Raw genomic sequence first — 20,347 nt, forward strand, 5'->3', positions numbered from 1 at the left:
TACGATTGAGAACCAAAGGAGTGCAGGCTGCAGTAACAGTTTAGAACCACTGTTCTAGATGCCTACCCACGTGCCTCAATCCCTGTTCAGCCTGCGTACGCATCTCGTATGTTATTGCGGACTGTGCTTTCCCCTATATTTTCTTATTTTAACGCGATTTTCCCATAGCGCGGTGTTCTTCAGGAATGCAATTACTCCCACCGCGTTATAGGTGAACAGACTGTATGACTTAATATAAATGGTGGAAAGACAGCTGCAGTGTGGAGGGAGGGGGAATTTCACAGCTGCACACAAACTTAGCCTCATCCCCGAACCTTCCAGGTGCCTAATGTTGCGGCATTGTCAGGAGGTCGCCGTGGCCACTATCACATCGTTTTTCTCGGCGACGAGATCCGGTCGTCGTTGTAAGGTCAACACCGGACCTTGTAAGGGTCTCTCTCTCAGCTTCTGGCTTTTGGTCGTCCCGTAGACCCCGCTGGCCTCTGGGTGCTGCGTCAGTGCACAATGTTTGGTGTGCTCTTCACACACTTTTTTTTGTGGATTTGTTTGACATTGCATGACCCTGCAAACTTTACCCATTGCAGTGTAGAACGTTGTAAAATCCTTAATGGGTAACTGACGTCAGAAATGCAGGAAGGGCGAGTGGTTCATTGAGAATGTGTGTCAATGTGCACCTTGCACCCCTTGCATGTTATCCGGAATATCGGATAACAGGCAAGGCAGTTCTGACAGGCGTTTATGACGCTCCATAAATTCCACGTTGTTGAGCAACTGGGCAGCAGCAGCATCGGGCGGTCGCTACCGCACCCGCAAAGCCTGCCATTGGTGTGCACACGCTTTCATCACATTTTTTTTTCCATTTTAGGATTGTGTTTTTTTTGTTTTCCTCCCTATTACATTCCATCTGCATAAATCTTATTTTGACTCTGCCGTGGTGTAATGGAATACATGCTGGAGTTGCATTCTTGAGGTCGCCAGTTCGCTCTCCCTGGACGCAGCAGCTGTCCCTGAACAGGATGCGATGGGCCGGACTTGGTGATTTCATCGGCATCACGAGCCATGTCGCGCTGGGCCTGTCTTGTACGGGGTTTCCCACCTTCAGGAGGCAGGATGTGGGGCAAGCCGTCACTTTAAATAAGGGCCCGAGTAAACAATCGCAAACAGGTTGCTACATTGCTTATTGAAAACAAAACGCAACTAACGTTCCCGGCTGCCGTTTTAATGGAGGAGTCGATGTCTTCTTCCACCGCTCCAATGCCCACTGCCCAGGCTCGGGTTCACCCAAACAAGACGTTAAATTGTGAAATACAATTCTGGAAAACTGATATGGTGTTAATCGTCATTAAGCGAGAATTAATAATGTTACGGTGAAATGTTACATCGCACGGCCCTGTGACGGATTCCTGGCGGGCAGCCCTCCTGTGTTCCGAGACCGACGCTGCAGCTCGCGCCGGTCCGGTCCACGGCGTCGCGTCATTCACGCGGCTGCCGGCGCTGACCCCGCCTGCTGGTGCGACGCTTGTTGCAGGTGCTGGCGACGGGGCTGAGCGGGCTGTACTCGTCGCTGCCGCGGAAGATTGAAGTGAGTTCCGACGAGTGGCACTCGCTGCGCCGGGAGGACTGGTTGGGCGTGCCGGCCCTCGTCAGGTTCATGAACTCGCTGGAGTTCTGCAACGCCGTGGTGCAGGTGAGCGCCGGCGAGTGTGGGTCACCGCGGGTGAGTGTGCTTGGTGAGTGTGCTTGGTGAGTGTGCTTGGTGAGCGTGGCTTGTGAGTGCTCGTGAGCGTGGGTGAGTGCGCCCTCCACAATGCGGCCGGCTGCTGGACTCGGATCGATTCTCTGCGCCCTCACGCAACGATCCAGTGAATTGTTACGATTCAGGATTTGAGAATCCGTTCTAAATGCTTTTTGACAATTTTTAAGTGGTCTGTCTGTCCGTCTCTGGATTGGGAATTGGTGGGGGGGGGCAGTTGCGACTACTCCCGTATACCTGGTCCAATTGTTAATCTTTCATTGCTATTGCAGATTTATCCTAAAGAAAACCGGCCAAATCATTAAATGGGTTGCCCATATCAGAATTCTCATGTGCGGTTGCGCAAGGGTGTCCTCATCATTGATCACGTGATACGTCTGCCATCTAGTGACAAAAGCTATGCCCTATTCAGTGTGCAATCCTGACTGAAATTGCTTTGACATAGGTTACGGAACGATTGCTTTATTGAAATATGTTTGTAATTGAGACGTCATGCTCCTGCGATTGAACTGTCAGATTTCCGCCGTCTGTTTTTTAACATCTTTCACCGGGCTCCCCTCCCCGCAGGTTGCTCACGAGGTGGTGAGGAATCAGCTGATAAAGTACATCTACCACGGGTTTCTCATCCCAGTCATGGGCCCAGCGCTGGACAAGGTGAGATAGACCGCGCGTACACACGTTCAACCCTACCGCTGCGTCAGCCGGAGCTTCTGTCTTTGACCAGGATGAGGAGCTGTTCTGGGCACAGATAAAAACTTTGAAAGACCAACAGTGGACCCCAAGTGCATTGCACTACAAAGGCTCATATAGACAAATGTCACGTCAACTGTTGTACAGAACGTTTGTTTCCCAGCTTCACCCCAATAATGTCGCTCTGTGATGAAGTTGTTCGTGACCGTGAGCCTTTCAGTGTAAACTATCTCAAATGAGTACCTGGAGCGCTGTGTAAACATTGCCGTTTGGGAGACAAAGGCGGCCGGGTGTGCTCTTGGCACGGCACCCCGTCGTGTGCCGTGCCAGCCTTCATATGTGCTACTCGCTAACTTGCCATGACGGGGGATCTTTGTCTTTACGCGCGTGCATGCGTTTCGGTGCTCAGACGCTGGTGGAGGAGCAGATCGCCAGCACAGCTTACCTGGACCTCTTCCTGCGAATGGTCACGGAGCCGTCGCTGCTGCGCACCTTCCTGCACTTTGTGCTGCTCCACTCCGAGGATGACAAGCGCGTCCTGGACTTGCTCGTGGCACGCATCAGCAGCAGCTCGCGGGTACGGCCCCCGGCACCTCACGGCCCCCGTCACTCCACGGCCCACTCCCTCCCTCCACTCACCACGGCGCCTCGCGGTCACCCAAGCCTACGAGCCTAGTCATCTGCTAAATAACCGAGGATAAAAGCATTTACGCGTTCACGCGTCCATCCATCCGTCCCTTCGTCCGTCCCTCCGTTTATTCCTCCGTCCATCTTCATCCAATATGAACTAAAGTTTTGTGTAAAGTTCCATGTTGCTGTTTCGTTCGTGCCAACGCCTCAACCGTCTAACTGGGTGTTTGAGATGACATGATTACATGTGACGACATCGTCTCGTCGACCGGCCTGGAGCGTCGATGTGATCATCGCCAGTTTAAAAACCCTCCCAATGGCCAAACGTGTGTAGGAGAGCGTTTGAGAATGCGTGCGTGCGCGCCATTGTTCGTTCCCCTGTTTATATTTTGCTTGTGGTTTGAGCCCCCCACCACGCTCGCGTGACGCGACAGTGCCGTTTCTGTGTCACACAGCTGTGCATGGTGTCGTTGGCGCTTTTCCGGACGCTGCTCAGCCTCAACTGTGAGGACGTTATGCTGCAGCTGGTGCTCAGGTGAGGCGCGGCCTTGCTCACCGCGACGCTCGCACCGCCATCTGGCGCCTGTCTGGAAGGCAAGGGTCGGGGTTCGGGGACTCTTCAAGAGCACGCTTTTTGCTGCTGTACGGTTGCAGGAGCTGGCAAAAGGAAGGAAGCGATGGCGAGTCTCCGTGTTAAGAGGGGCTGAATTGTCATAGGCCTAGGAAAAAATTATCACGGACAAAACAATGACCCCAAATCGAATCTGCATCGAATTGTAGAGGCAGTTAATCGTGAAATGCCTTGGATGATCCAGAAAATTACAATTAATTTACTTGTACAAAGGGCAGGTCGCTATATATGTATGTATGTCGAACTTCTTACCCAGCGAACGTCGCCAATCGGAGGTGCGATATATAAACCTTGAGATAAATCAATAAACTAACCGCACGTTGGGTCACGATCTCGACTCGTGACAATTCACCGCTGGTCGCCGTTACCGAACCTCCGTGCCCACCCCTCCCCCAACAACGCCCACCTCTCCTCCGCCAGGTTCCTCATCCCGTGCAACCACGTGATGCTGAGCCAGCGCCGCGCCGTCAAGGAGGTGGACCTGTACGGGCGCACGGCCGACCGTCTGCTGTCGCTGTCGCCCGAGTGCTGCCGCCTAGAGCAGCTGCTGCTCGCTGAGCGGGAGGACGAGCACGTGCTCTGGTCCAAAGGTGCGCTCTGCACCTTGCACGTTGCACCCTTACACACTGCACGTTGCAGCATCGGTCTTGGCGTACAGGGGGGTCGAGCGATGTAACATTTCACCGCACATTATTAATTCTAGCTTAATGACGATTAACACCATGTCGGTTTCCCCTAATTGCATGTCACACTTTTACCGTCTTGTTTTGGTGCTTTGATGTGAAGATTTACCTTAATAGTTATTCATCTAGCCTACCATTTGTTAGAGGAGGATGACGTCACCTCCATGCCGCACGATTACTCCGCAGTGAGCTTTTGCATGGGACTGATTTAATGGTCAATAGGTTATTTTTTGTAACTTTATTATCGTGAATGTTAATATTAATATTATTTTACGTAGGCTTCACAACCAATATGATTTATAATTGTTTCATTTTGGGCAGGATCATGGTGTAGATATAATGCCAGTTTTCAGTGATGCCCTCCACCACGGCATAGCCAATCTAATCAAGTTGTCATGACTACTTGATTCATAATTACTGGCGAAACGTCATACTCGAATTGTAAATGTTGTGGGTTTACTCTCCAGCACACAATTGGTGTGCTTAACTCGTAACTAATTGGCACGTTTCTTGTACGTCACAAACCTTACTCATTGGTTGTGTCGGGTGGTGGCGGGTTTAACAACACATTGATATTTACACGATCTAACCCAAAATAACCTCTGTAGATACTTGATTTAAGTTATGACAACTTCATTTCGTAAAAAACTTGATATAGCTACATTTTCTAACCAAAAATAAACTAAATATGAATCATGAACTTTCATGATTGTTATTTCAATCAAAAAAATTGTCAGGAATTAAAGTATAACAACAATTAGACCAACATAGACAGCCATTATACTGACGCTACTTTGCAGAATGGACGACATGATCTTCGTGGACCCTATACCCTGGGATGTACAATGTAGCATCGCCGTGTACTGGTGACTCGTATTCAGAAAGAGTGATGCCCTAAACTTGCAATGGACCTGTTCCCCTTCTTTAAACTAAACTATATTTTATTTAACCAGGTAAGGCCCACTTAGCTACGTAGCTCTCTTTCAGAAGCCACAAACGATAGCCCAGCGATCTAGCTTATTTATAGCAGCCAAATACTCCAAGGGCATGTTTCTAAATGTGGCGAGCACTGTTTTTGGCTGTCACCGCTAAAAGAAGCGGAACAATTTTCCATTCGAATGATTACTTAGCAATCGGGAAGCTTTCAGCGGAACTCCGCGGGAACAGAAATCAAAATATCTCCTGTTTATCTAAACCAGGGGTGGGGAACCTTTTTTCTGCCAAGGGCCATTTGGATATTTATAACATCATTCGCGGGCCATACAAAATTATCAACTTTAAAATTAGTGTGTTATATTTGGTTAAACATTTGATTAACTCACCCCTAATGTGATGGCTGGAACTGCTTCTCTTTGGTGAGGCGTGTGATGTTAGCTGGTATTGATGATGTTTCTACTCGCAACTGCTTTTCCAGGTTTGCTCCTAGATTTATTGAATTTTGAGTCCTGCCTGCAGTTGCCTTGGCAGGGCCAGACCAAATAATTTTGCAGGCCTTGTACGGCCCGCGGGCCGGACATTCCCCACCCCTGATCTAAACGATCAAAACGGGGCCGATATGGCAAATCGGTACGGGGCATGATGACCTCTTTGATGGACTACCTCTGCCCAGTTTGTAAATCGCAAGGAACGGTTTTATCGTTTCAAGATTTAAATATTACTGCCATGGTAGATCCAATAATGAGTTGCGCACGAAGGAATTGTTTTTGCAATTTACACGACCTATTTGTTGATGTTGATGTACAAACGAGACTGAAAGAGTGAGAATGAACGCAAGCGGCACGGGACGAAAGGGATCCGATCCTGGAATCAGATTGCAACCCGCACAGCGTGAAGATTTCACCAAATCGAGGAGCCTTCTTTTGTAGTCCATTGTCGCATATCTGGCTCGCTCGAGATTGAGGCATAGACGGTTACGCAATCGTGACGGATATGCGGCTGTGCGGAAATAGACGACCGGACACAACTATTGTGCAAGGTGCTGTAAACGTGGGTAATGCATTCGACTGTACTTTCTAACTGAGGGGATTGTACGCGGAACCAAGAATGTGCCCCTGCGCGTGTGAAAAGATCGGATGTGTGAACATCTGTAACAAATGGCGGTTACACAGCTTTGCGCAGATGTAGGGGTTTAATTGGTCAGGGCAGATTCGTTAGGGCTGGATGCGCGAGGTGGCGCTGCGCACATCTGAATCGACTCCCGGCCTCGACGTGACATCCTTCCCCCTGTGTCTCGTACCGCCCAGGCTTGGTGGTGTGCGGCGCCTCGGAAGGCCAGCCCGCGGCGTCTCCGGCACCAAAACCCACTACTCCGGCCCGCATGGGGTTTTTCTCGCGGCAGAAGTCGGAAATCTTCGAACGGCAGCAGCAGCAGCGCTCGCCCGCTGTTCACGAACCGCCGGCGCGTCCGCAGTCCCCCACGTCGACAGCGCTCGCGTCGCCACAGCGGCAACAGCTGCGGCCCGGCAGCGGCAATTTCGAGGAGCGGACGGAAGCGGAGCCCGGCTACCTGCAGTACCTGCGCGACGCGCGCTGCGGCGTGCGGCGCTGCGCGCTGGCGTGCCGCGCGTGGTCGGCTCCCTACGACGGGGAGACGCCGGCGCCGGGCAGCGTGGTGATCGCGCCGAGCGAGGCGCTCTCCTCGCTGCCGCTCGACGCCGAGCACTTCGCTCTGGAGCGCAAGCTCGAGCCGCCGGCGGAGAGCCCCGAGTGGGACATCTGCCTCGACCGGTACCGCATCACCGTGTTCCCGCACTCCAAGAAGCGCGGCGTGCAGCGGCGGAGGAGGCAGGGCGCTCAGAACGACGCTGCCGTGCCGCGCCCCCCGAAGCCGGTGGGCGACCAAAACGGCCTGGCCCCGACGTCGGTGATCCTGGAGGGCGACTCGCGGTTGGAGGCGCCATCCAGTCTGAACGGCGCCGATTCGGCGAGGAGCGGGGAGGGTGGCGTCGTGCAGGCCCCGGAAACTTCTGACGACGATCCCATGGCCAAGAAGCAGAGGAGGGAGAAGCGACGAGAATCGCACGACGACAACGAAGTCGGCGGCGGCGGGAGCGTGGCCAACGGGAGCGCCGAGCCCATCGAGCCGGCGCCAGTGATCGTGCCGCCCCGCGGACAGCCGCAGCCGTCGGCAGAGAGCGCTGCCTGGGAGGAGACGGAGTCGGACGCGCCGGCTCCCGCTCCCGCCGGCTCCTCCTGCGCTCGGCACGAGGGTGCGGCGGGGATGACGGCGGGCGACACGCCGGCGGAAGCGCCCTCCGCTCTCGACGAGTCGGTCGACAGCCTCATCCAGACGTTCCTGGAGGGCTCATCGGATGACGCCAGCGGCCTCGTTGCCGACCTGCACAAGCAATCGCTGGTCGCCGTTATGGCCGGTGCCGCTGACGCCGAGGAATCATCCGGGGATGCGGTTATCGGAGTGGATGAGACCGCCGCCGCCATCGCGCCCAACTGCGTCGCCGCCGACTTCTCGGCACTTTCGGAGCAGGTGGAGCCACGGGGCGTGGAGACGCCGACGCAGGCCCACGTGGTGACCCTGCCTGCCCTGCTCGCACAGCATCCGAGTCAAGCCATCGGCACGCCGTTCACCGGTGAGGACTGGCGTGGGTTGCGGGGTCGCGCCGTGCTGGCGAATGTCTCCGTCTCGGTTCTGCGGTCTCCCTCCTCCGTGCGGTTGGGTTTGTCGCTGCGGCCTCGTGCCGGGTATTTCGGTCACGTCTCTTGTGCTGCCTCCCTCGTCTGTACCGGGAGTGTCGTCTATCCACTCTGTACTGGCACGTAAGGTTGTTATTGGAAAATCAAAATTAGCTGCGTCCATGTCAAGCCACGTGCTCCTTGTGAGCCAGCGTTTGGCCACCCCTACTGTAGACTAGGTAAAGGTGCATCCCTGCAATCCCCTGCTCACGCCACTGCTCACGGAAGGAACTCCACTCGTGGATAAACTTCCCCTCTCGAGAGTATTTTGGGCGATTCTTCCATGCTGGTCAGACATCTGAGTAGAGGTGAAATACTCACACTTTACTCCACCATACGTGATCTGCCGATCGTCTAACCTTGGTGTACCTGTTGGGGTGATAGAGACAGGGGGATTTAAGAAACTTGAATAAAGTTTTTAACTTTCGCGCTGGGAGATCGAATCAACCTGGCGACCTCTGGATTGCAAGTCCAGCGTGCTGACCGTTACCACCACGGCAGCATTCTACAGGCCGTAGTCTCGCGTTAAAACGCCCTCGTCGTCACGGGCGTCGTTGACACTTGGGTGTCCATCGTTGTCCTCCGTTGCTCCCGTTGTCCAAGGGCCCTTTGTGGGCGCGCTGTTTGCCAAGCTGGAGAACATGATGCAGAATTCGCTGTACGTCAACCTGCTGCTGACGGGCGTCGTAACGCAGCTGGCCTGCTACCCGCAGCCACTGGTGCGCTCCTTCCTGCTCAACACCAACATGGTCTTCCAGCCGAGCGTCAAGTCCCTGGTGCAGGTGAGCGAGGGCACCGACAGCAGTGAGTCTCCGAGTGAGTCTCTGAGTGAGTCCCTGAGTCTCTGGGTGAGTCTCTGGGTGAGTCCCTGAGCGAGTCGCTGAGTCTCTGAGTGAGTCTCTGAGTGAGTCTCTGAGTGAGTCTCTGAGTGATTCTCTGAGTGATTCTCTGAGTGATTCTCTGAGTGATTCTCTGAGTGATTCTCTGAGTGAGTCTCTGAGTGAGTCTCTGAGTGATTCTCTGAGTGATTCTCTGAGTGATTCTCTGAGTGAGTCTGTGGTTCCCTGTGAAACTCCCCACTGCTAGGCAATGGCCTCCCCCATTCTCCCTCACCCCATCCCCTCCGCTCCTCTTCCCTTCTCTCGGTCTCCACCGCCATAGCGTTCGTTCCGTCTCTCACCGGATGTTCCCTTGACACGTGCTGCCTAATTCTGCTTGTTTTATTTTCCTTTAACAGAAGCATCGATGGCCCCCCAGGTCTTTTCATTATTTCTCAAATCCTTTACCTCTCTCTTAAACTTGCTGTCAGGAGAGAGTTGTAAGAGTTAGGTTAACCTGCTTACGATTGTAGCACGATCATAAATGCCCTAAGAGAATACGGACCGTAAGCCAGAGTGAGATCGTAGCTCTCGTCCTCGCAAGAGCCATTTGTGGGGAACCCGTCAACCCCACCGGAACACCGGCCTGGGCCTGCCAGGAACACACGGACAAAAATTTAGGGCAGCAGCCGCACGCCGCTATGGCGCCTCCGATTAGCGCGGTTAGCTATGTATGGTGGTGCGAAAGAAGTTCCACATATATATATGAAAATGAGAATAGATGTTTCGCCTTTCTTTAAGATGTTCCAACACCAAATAGATACATTTTACAAGGAATCAAGTCTGCAGTAACCACACGTATTGGTGGTGAGCACGCAAACAAACTCTGATATATGCATAGTACAGAGACAATGCACTATCAGGGCATTTATAGCGCGGGGTGAGCGGCTATATCATGCGACCTTTTTGTCAGTATCAAAGGGTTAAACCAATTATTTTTCATACTTGTGTAATGTAGCACTTAAAAACGCTGTCTTCTTAACTTAAATATATATTTATTATACAATGCAGTCAGCCCGACTCGATGGCAGGTTATCAGATGGACGCAGGTGGACTCATTTCCAGCTGGGTGACTTCTATGTAGCTGCTACACGACGCTCACCACATAGTTGACGGACTCTATAGGAGCCGTCGATGTAGTAGCCACGGCGTAAATATACAACTCCCCTCGCTCGTCTTCCAAGACTATGAGGGCGATCCACAGCGATGACAGCGCTGACGGTCCGGACTCCGACTCCCCCACGGCAGCCTCGAGCCCCACTCCGCGCTGCTTTTGATCTCACCTCGCCTCTGCCACGCCCCTTCTCCAAAACTTTCTCCTGTCGGAGGTTTCCTTTGCATCACTAACACCTCGTGGGTTCCACCCTTCCCCCTGCGGTGACTCCTCACCCAGTTACCTCACTTGACCCTGTCTGTCCTCATCGCTGCAATCATTATTTGTCGCCACCCACTAGGCCCCGTACTGTCCTTTTTGATACTGGCAAAAAGGTCCAATGGTACACATATATATATATACACATGCGCGCTGTCGCCGGGGCTGTGCGCGTGCAGGTGCTGGGCACGGTGAAGAACCGGATCGAAGCGTTTGCGGCGGGCTACGACGACTTCCCGCCGATGGTGGTGCGAGCGTGGCAGTACCTGATCACGCGCGGCCAGAGCGGCGCCGTCGACTCCCCGCTCTTCGTCCCGGCCCTCAGCCGCGCCGAACAACTCGGTGAGGCTGCTGCTGCTGTGAGCACCAGCGCCTGTCGGGCGGGGAGGAGGTGGCTCGGTGGAGCGATACGCATCTTACTTTGTTTGTCGAGCGTCTTAGCTGAAGGCGCTCTATAACAGAGTTTAAAAGCGGTTACAAAAATGGATTGATTGAGATGGCAAGGGCACAGTGCGCAAGGTCCGAGGAATGAGCGACCGTAACAGAGGGCACGTGGGGGTCACGGTAAGGGCTGCAGGGGAGGGACGGGACGGAGTGGAGGGGCGAGGGGAGGGAAGATGAAGGGAATTGTTAATGGAGAGGAGGTGGTGAGGCTTTAAGAGGGGAAACGGAAGGAGGTTGAGGAGGGGCACTGCTGGGGATGTACAGGGAGCGTTGATTCCAGTGGCCGGGTGCAAGGGGGGAGACGGATCAGCAACGAGGTTGGGCGCGGAGACGCCGCAGCCACCACGTCGGAGTAACGCGGCTCGGTCGGCTTAAAGTCATCGCTAGCGTCGTCGTGGAGACAAACAAAACACAGGTCAGCTGACATTAAGTCTTCTTCGTACGATAATAATGAATAATAATCTCAGCTTGTAACGCTGCGCGTGGAGGAGCTGCAACATCAGTGGCGGCCGTGGGGTGAGGAGCCGGTGCCAGCAATTGCCCAAGCTCCAGCGGTCCTCTGTATTAAGTAAATCATTGGACAATTAATGAGTGCTTACGTATGGGCGGAAACCGGAGCACTTGGAGAAAACGCACACATTTGTGGGGGCAACGCTCGATCCCGTACAGACGGAACAGCAGGAGTCAACATTTGTTATACTGCCTTCTGGCAATCCAGGGTATGGCCTTCCCTCGACACCCCCTGGAATATGCGTGTGATACACGGGGTAGTCCCTTGCCAACCACGAGTTTTAGGTTCCTGAAAACCCTCATGGTTGGTAAATTCGTGGCTGGTAAACTTAGGACCTTTTGGGGATAATAGGGTGAGGGGGGGACCAAGGTCGTGAGTGAGCCGATTAAATCCCATGTCAATATTTCTTACTTTCACAAAAAATTAACCAACGAACAGACTGAAGAGAATGGCAGCAACATTCAAGACATGTTTAATTATGAAATATACGGCAAATTAAATTACATTTACCTTTGATGATGATGATAATAGTGAGGCACTTTCATCACTACACTCAGGGGCCATACTTATCATTTTAATTAATTGATAATTTTTTTTTATTTACCACGCTGAGTGGCACGCGATACGAGTACAGTATGTCATATTTAAGCAACACACGGTAATACGCCAATCACAAAATAAAATATACAATAATTTTGTGGGATGGAGCGTGAATGTGAACGATTGCGGAGGTAGCAACGTGGAGAAGAGAGAGGAGTGGGTAGCGACAGAGCCAGGCGACAGCCAGATTTGTGGAGAAATCCTCCTTATCTGTAAGCAGACAAGAACAGATACTGTGATTTTTGTGCACACAAAGTAAGGCAAGATGTACAAGAACAATGTGCATGCACAATGTACATACATTTCTCCACAAATCTGGCTGTCACCTGGCAAAACGTCGTACCTGAATTGTGGATTTATTCTCTAACACACCGGTGTGCTATACGAGTCACGGATTGACATTCTGTTTTCATGACACATTGGCTGTGTCGGGCGGACACCTTTATATTTACGCGATCTAACCCAAAAACCTCTCATGGATAAATTGGTCGTGAAAGCCTACGTGTTAAAACAGGTATACAGAAGTACATCCATGTATACTCAAATCTCGTGGACGGTAAATTCGTGCTTGGCAAGGATTACTCTATCTCCGCATAAAATATTAAAGTATTCTTGTTGGATAAGTCTTAATCTTCCTGTTCACCTGCCACAGGATTGAGTTACACAGACCTCGATCGAGTTACCGGCTCGCGTTCGGCATCCGTTTCTGAGGCTGAGCCAGTTTTGAAAGATACTTAAAACAGTGTTGTTTCCAAGAGCTTTGCTACGCATGATTAGTGCGCATTTCTAACGGACTGGACTCGTAAGAGTGCACGATAAGAAACGCTCAGACCCTCCCCTCCCCCCGTGCAGCAAAGAGCCGGAAGCCCTCTCTGGGGGAGCTACTGCTGCGGCACGCCAACAGCCCGAGCCGCGCGCGACAGGCGGCGCAGCACGCGCTGCAGCACGTGCGGCTGGGACAGCGGGCGGCGGCGCCGCTCTCCTCATCGTCGCCGTTCCGCAACATCGCCGAGCAGCAGAGCGAGGCGCTGCGCGTCAAGAACGCCGTCTACTGCGCCGTTGTCTACGCCGAGTTCCTCAAAGAGCTGGCGGCCGTGGCGCAGGAGCACGCCGTGTCGTCGCAGCTCTCCCTCGACGAGGAGTAGCGGGGCGGCCTGTCGCCGACGGAAGCACCTGGCCGAGCCGGGAAGAGCACCAGCCTCGTCGAGCTACCGCGAAGCCGCTACTGCTGCTGCCGCCGGAGTAGTACTGCTACTTATGTGAACTATTGCAGCTACTACTGGAGTAGTACTGCTGCTACTACTGTGAACTCCTGCGGTAGTAGCAGCAGTAGCCGTCGTACCAGCCTGGAGAGAGCGCCGGGCCGATCGGCAGTTGTGCCGCGGCCCTAAGGTGCTGCTGTGAACCTCCCGCTCCTGCTCTTGACCGCAGTTCCCTATTAGCCCAACCGGGCGCTCACTGAAGGGCACGCGTCCGGAGGCGCCACCACCAGCAAAGGGAATTTTGCGCGCTCCGAGCGCGGCTCGACTTGCTCCGGCACGGTGAACACGACGTGCGGGAAATGCTCTAATGGCCTTCGAGCGGCGCCTCTCTCTTGTCGGTATCCGCCCGAGAGATACGGGACCGCTGAACTGCACCCTACGGATGGACATGCGTGGTATTTATCCAGGGAGCAATGTGGAACCGCCGGCAGTGATCTATAAATCACGGTGAGTGACGAGAATGGAAATTTAGAGCAAACATAAACTAATCGGAGCATTCGACACACGTCAAGGGTACCCACCCCTCCTTCATGCCCCTCTCTCTTGCACACTACAGGGGGTAGCGGCGTAAGCTTCCACAAATCTGTTTTTATTTTTCTCGTGCTGTCAGAAAATTGTTTTTCCTTCGCCCAAGAGAAGAATACTGGAAGATTTTGCGGTCAAGAATCGTGCCAAAGGATCCGTCATCGCCTCTCTGCGTGGGAGAAGGCCGTTGACATTGCCGTATAGTTGAACCACCGCCACCTTTCGACAGCCCCTGCGGGTGACAGCCATGGCCAGGGAATTTTATGATGCCCCCAATGGTCGTGCGACAACGCTGGTTGCCGCTTTGAGCATCGCAGCTTTGGCACAAAGTCTTAAACGCGCGCGCCGACTAACGTCCACATCGTGCGCAAGGCGTCGGCTCGACAGCGTTCAAGGGAAGTTCGCCCACGCCGGTGTTGCGTTTGATTTGTAAGAAAAACAAATATTCGGTTTACAATGCATATCCGTGCACACTTTTTCTGACGCTACGTTTTTTCTGAAATGATACCAATGTCTTTTTGAGCCCGTTTTATGACGTGATATATTTCATTTTTATTTCTATTGTGGCTTGAGTTGTGTTTTTTTTGAATATCGGTGCAGTGTTCTACACTGACGCTAAGCCTTTCTGAGTTCACTTTTCTTTTTTACAAATTGGAATTTTTACGAATACTTTTAATGAAAATAATTGAAATGTTAGCTGCTTGATTTAATCGACAAAAGAATAAGGTGTTAATTGAATGTGGGGCGCGTTGTTTCTGTTATATATTTTAAGCAACTGTATAGTTTAGTGCACGTAATTTTTTTTTTTACTGTAAAAAAAAAACCTAAATATTGTTTATATTAATATATGAAAGACATGGGGGGGGGGGGGGCGGTTTGTATTCTACTTGAAAACTGCAGTAACCCTGACGAGGGTGGGGGGGCATGTGTGAACTTGACAGCCGTGCCAAGTGCGTCGCGAACGTCCCGAGCTCTGTGTTTGGGCAATACAAGAGACTTTGTGTTCCTGTCGGGCAAACCATTGCCCGGGCACTGGCGGGCAGGCCACAGCGTCGCAGTAACTAACCCGCTCGGCGGCTCAATCGCGACTCCCTCGCTTCGTTATTTATCACTGCCGCCGCCGTCGCCACCGCCATTGTTGCGCTCTCCAGCGTCTGGGCGTCACCGGTTGGCGTGTGCAACGCCGCGTCCGATCGTTGCGTCCTTGAGGATCATTTACGACGTATGCAAATTTTGCTCAAATTATTTTACGAATGTATGCTTCATTGTGAAGGGACGCGCATGTCTGAAGGGGGGGGGGGGGGGAGATGTAGCGACGAAGTCCACTCGCGTCGCGGGGTGCTCGGTGGGCTGTTTATTCGCGGAACCGTAAGATTTGGCGGAGACTTTTGGATGGTGGGGACGGACCTTCATCCAGCTATGGATTGAGCCTGGCTAACGGTGGTGTGGTGGTGATGATTTACTAGCGTACGAACAAGACAAAGCCTACGAGACGGACAATACAAACAAGGCGAAAACAAATATCGAGTATTTTTTTCTGTCTCACGAATCGTGACGGCAAATTGTCAACATGCGTCGTACCGTCGGGAGGGTGAAACGTTCGGGGGCCTGGGAATATTTTAGAGCGTGACAATTTCGGGTACGGAGCATGCTCGCGGCAACGAGCGCGCGCGTTGGGTTGAAAGGTTTGGAAATCGCGCACCTCCAAGAATTTTAATTCCCCCATGTTTATGCAGCGATATCAATTTAAATAATGTGTCGAGTGCTTTTAATACACCCTAAATATCATCGACTTGCACATAGATACGAGGTCAGGTCAATAAGGCCACCCGATCGGTTTATTACATCCGCAAATTTTAGCGTTGGGAATGCCGGTTAGCTCAACTGGGATCTCAAGCACAGTGAGTTGATGATGGTGGCAGCCCGCTCACCAGCGACCACACACAAAAAGCCTGGCCACATTACACTTCGTCCTACGCTCTAATTGGGCCGGATTCCAGCTCTGAGAATTAAATTATCAGTTTGTCTTGCGACGGGGGGGACGCCATTCTCATACGCATATGGACCAGAGGTCGCTCAAAGGAAGCTCCGTGGTAGTTCTGTGACATCCGCTTCCGTGGGCCATTCTCTCACAAAAGAGGTCGCGCTGCTCCTTGAGAGGTCCGAGTGGATTCTTTATCTCAGGATGCGTCGTGCGACTCTGTTTGGATAATACCTGGGGGAAATTATATAACAATTGGCTGTGGGGTTAATGTTAACACAGTTTTAACACAAAGCGCAGCAACAAGAGCCTGGGTTCGATTGCCGACTCGGTCTCCTACCTGCGTTGGAGTGTGTATGTCCTCCCCTCTTCTGCATGGGTTTCCTCCCATGGCTATAGCACCCAACATTCATTGTAACCGCTGTTGGTCCAAACATCCAAATGTGGCAATGTCCTGCAAATTACTCATCAGGGATCACACAGCAGCAGCATCGCCCCCTACTGTGAAAACCTGGCAGGGACCCTCCTGGAAAAGAGACCTGAGACTTACTGAGGCTCTCCTGGGTACATAAGCGTAAATAAATGATACATCATAATTCCATGAGCTCTTTGACCGGACCTCGTGTTAGACAAAGTGGGCTGTGTAGTCCTTACCATCATCACGCTGACTTAACGAGCCCATCTACATATATGTTAAGGTTCAGTTACCTCCACTGCCCACTGGTGAGAACATCTGCGATGTAATAATTCACTAAATCACTTTTGTGTCAGGAGTCGAAACTGGCGTTTGAAAGAGCGAAACCCACGCATGGCAAACAAGTTGGTTCCCATGTCGGCGTGCACGTCGCTCTGTGCGCCAGGACCAAGAGACTTCGCAGATCCCTACTGGGCACCGGGAGGCAATCGTAGGCGTGGTGGTAATGGTGGTGATAGCTGTGATGGTTGATAGGTTTGAGTCTGCGCTATTTCTGAAGACCTTCTGCCACACTTATTGTAACATCTCGTTGCTCTAGAAACATTAATGTTTGCTACAAAATGAAAAAAAAATACCACGGTAATAATACTTTATTTCAGCTCATGCCTTCATCTTACTGACAAACCACAGTCTTATTGTATTCCCATTTTGTTGGTGGTGTTTGTCACGCCGCGTATGTGCACTTAGACCGCGTACGGTTACACAGGACACGAGCCTCTACGTCCTTTGTTGATGCCTTCCAGCCCCGAGATGTGGTTCTTGTTCACTAAAGTCGGGCCCCACGAACGTCACCGTATTCAACGCGCACGGTTCTCCGATGTGTCTGCGACCTTTCGCTCCACGTGCCGAGAGCTCGTTCGGCAACTGACGGTTAGGCCCCAACTCGTGCCGGGCAGCGTGCCTGGTCCGCAGTGCTGTGGAAGCTCGTTTCAGAGCCGTCCTGGGGAGGTGCTTTAACTCCCGGCTCCATCCGCGAACCACGACATGCCTTGGTATTCTGCCAGGGGCCTTGCAGCCGTGTGGCTGTGCGTGCATGCGAAGTTACTCGCCACGCTAATTGTAGTGACGCACTCCTTCCTTCCTACGTGGTGGGAAAGATTTCACTCCCGGTGTCACGGTTGTGGAGATGATGACGAATGCAGAGTTTGGAAAGGGAAAATGTGTGGTGTCGTTCTAAAATCTGAGCAAGAGCACAAGATGATAACACTAACTGAAATTATGCATCAGGGCCCTCACCGACTAGAAACATTGATTGGCGGGTTGCGTGTGGTGGGGTAAAGTGTGGGTACTGCACACTTTACTCCGCACTGGTCGGCGTGGCAGACTAGGCCAAGCTGCCCTATGGAGAATCTGCCAAGTTCTTCCTCCGGCGGAGGCGTTTCCGCCAACAGTGGTGCGAGCGAACACACTGAGCATCTGAGGCAGTGGCGCAGTGTGGCTGGCATGGGTTCTCTCACAAGGAACTAAATGAGCACCCGCCCCGTCCAAATCCACTCTCCTGTGCAGTTGCACCGCCTGCTCTGAGCATTTGTACTCGGGCCCCGGGATGTTTGTCAGCGAGTACACGAGTCTGCTTTACAATGTCGGGTTTTTTGTTTGTATGTTTTGAGTCCGTGTCGGGTCACATATTCCTGTAAGCTGCCACGATGCAGGGCATCGGTTTCCGCGGCCGTGTTCGTGGTGGTGCTCGATCTTCAGTTGCGAAGTCACTAAAAAGGGGTGAATTTTAAATGCAGGGAAAACTGAAATAAACACTAGCCAAGCAGTAACACATGGTGATCCATTTATATATACCTCATTGATTTTCAATGGCCCTCTTCTCAACAGCCAATTGAATATTCTGAGAGCGAAGACACCGTATCTCACAGAGGAGAGTGTTAAGAGATTTAACGAGTTGTCTTAAAATTGGTGCAAGATATGTGAAGTATTAGAAGTGAAATGTTGTGTTCTCTAATTTCTCCATATTTTAAGTGGGGTAGCTATGAATGGATCGCCCTGTACATTGCGAGGTGGAATGTACATCTGTAACTAGTAAGTTATACAATGCATTAGTATTTATCTAGCGTCAAAATATAGCTGCATCTCAAGATGCTAATTGTATCGGTTCTACCTTTGCAGGGAAAATTTGATTGGCCACGGAAAAGTTCAAACGCATGTTGTTTATTCCATGCGAGCGTCGCCTCGAGAGACCGGGACGTGTCTCGTTTGCAAGTCTGACCCGGGGCGATGGCCTGCCGCCGGTAGGGGCGATGGTCGCCACTGTGGGTGTCTGAGTCCCGGTGGAGTGACCTGCGGGGGTCATTTTCGAATTTGGCAAAATTTCAGAGGCGCGCGATGGCCTCCTCTTGCGAATGACGCCACGGAGATGTTTAACGTCCGCCGTGAAGTGGCCGGCACGTGGCTACTGGATTCATCAACGTAGCAGGGGATTGCTGTGCCGCTGGGGAGCGCCCAGAGACAGATCGTGGCGTGGACTCAGGGAGTAAGGGAAACAGGCACGGCATCTCCCTCACCACGTGTCTGCCGCTCCACGTCAAGGGTACAAAGTGTTTGCGACACGGGGCACACCAGAGGTCCCGAGTCCAGCCCGAGTCCAGCCCGTGTCCAGCCCATGTCCACCACCGCACACGCATATATTTAGTTCCAAACTCAATCTTTGATCAAATCAATGCTGATAACATTGTCACATCAATTAAATAGTGAACTGTGACTATGATAATTATGTATCCGACTCCCAAACCAGGATGGAAATGCAAACCTTTATATCGTTCTGAATAAACGCAATGAAGATGCAGTGAATGTGAAGGGATTCTGAATGAGTCTCGTGTGACCCTATTACAGGGTGCTCCCGCGACAAATGCGTGAATCGCGGCCACGTAAAGTTTCAACTGATCGCAAAACAGACGACTTTGATGAGAGAGGGAGCGGCCGTGGAGACAACGGAGTGAGCGTTACCCCCCCCCCCACCGTCCCCTGCTCCCCATGCCTCCGTGCAACCCAACATTTTTATTAATTTTAATTTTTTACCTACGTGACTTTACCGAAAAAACCTAAGAATATTCTGAACGGCTTCGCCACAGTCAAGCTGCTGGTCGCGCGTGTGATGGGGGGGTAGAGTGTGGGTAGCTCTCATCAAGACGCCTGGGAAGGCTCTCGAGACCCCCTCTCCCACTTTGGGGGGTCTCTCAGACGTTCCTTAATCGGAGGTCCCGCCGCCAGCAGTTGGCGTGAGTAACCGTCGCGTTACCCGACTGGAGGTGTTCCTGCAGGCCGTGAAGACCCTGCTGGTGCCGCATCCCACGTGGCCCGCATCCATCCCACGTGGTCCGTACCACCACCCCTCGCTCGGCTCACAAGCGACGCGGCGTCGGGATGGGACTGGGGATGCTGTCACCTTAGCAACATTCAAACTGGAGAGCCATTCAATAAAACAACAATCTAATTCATACTCTTTGGTTCTTTCGGTAAAGTCACGTAGTTAGAAATATGTTTTTTTTTATTTCTACCTACGTGACTTTACCGAAGGAACCAAAGAGTATGGATTCCTGCAGTCCCGAAAGCTTCAAATCAAGATTGAACAATCTAATTGTATAATTTTGCACTGCGGTGCCAAGGGCATTGCCACCCTTCTATGTCCTGTCACGGTCTCCACTGCCGACGGTCGTGGATTGTAGCCGTCCTCGTGCATGAGCTGCATGGCTTATTTGGGGCCTTACCGGGTGAAATGAAGCCCGAGTCACCGTTACAATTAATCAATGCGTTACGCGGTACGAGCGTAGTTAATAAGTGTGTAGATGTGCCCTCATGTGCACGCTGACGCGTCTTTCAGAGCAGGGAATCCTGAACGTGAATCTGCTTGCTCAGTTTCGTAAAACTTGTTTTAAAAGCGTCTCTAGGGCCCAGCTTGTTTCATTACTGATCGTTGGCGAGTCCAGACCAGACGTCTATATTCTGGTTACCACCCGAGGCGGCGTAACTGCATTGTTTCATTTCACTTAGTTCAAATTCAAGTTAATTTATTTGGTATAGTCCTGTGAGCCATTCGGCTCTTGAATCGGGTGCAACCACAACAAACAAAAAACAAAAACATGAACAAGAAAACATCTTAAAGTGACTAGGTGACTAAGTGCAAACAGAAAATCCAAGAAAAGACAGCAAAATATTGCAGAAATAACACCGTACACCAACGCTGTGCAAAACTCCCAGTGGGATGGCAAGTCAA

The 20,347-nt window shown here is 52.0% G+C and overlaps 1 protein-coding gene across 1 annotated transcript in view; it reads left to right on the top strand.

Moving 5' to 3' along the window:
* FHIP1B (FHF complex subunit HOOK interacting protein 1B) overlaps positions 1–18,924 on the top strand; it is a 55,161-nt gene extending 36,237 nt beyond the window's left edge. The window contains exons 7-15 of the mRNA XM_078618994.1: positions 1,529–1,687; positions 2,321–2,407; positions 2,853–3,020; positions 3,529–3,608; positions 4,125–4,294; positions 6,631–7,974; positions 8,681–8,859; positions 10,507–10,669; positions 12,735–18,924. Coding sequence (XP_078475120.1) covers positions 1,529–1,687; positions 2,321–2,407; positions 2,853–3,020; positions 3,529–3,608; positions 4,125–4,294; positions 6,631–7,974; positions 8,681–8,859; positions 10,507–10,669; positions 12,735–13,027 — 2,643 coding nt within the window. The 3' untranslated portion in view covers positions 13,028–18,924. The remainder of the gene's footprint in view (positions 1–1,528; positions 1,688–2,320; positions 2,408–2,852; positions 3,021–3,528; positions 3,609–4,124; positions 4,295–6,630; positions 7,975–8,680; positions 8,860–10,506; positions 10,670–12,734) is intronic.
* Positions 18,925–20,347: the final 1,423 nt, after the last annotated feature.

Source organism: Lampetra planeri, chromosome 60 (genome assembly GCF_965212315.1).
Source record: "Lampetra planeri chromosome 60, kcLamPlan1.2.h2, whole genome shotgun sequence".
In the NCBI taxonomy this organism is placed as follows: Eukaryota; Metazoa; Chordata; class Hyperoartia; order Petromyzontiformes; family Petromyzontidae; genus Lampetra; species Lampetra planeri.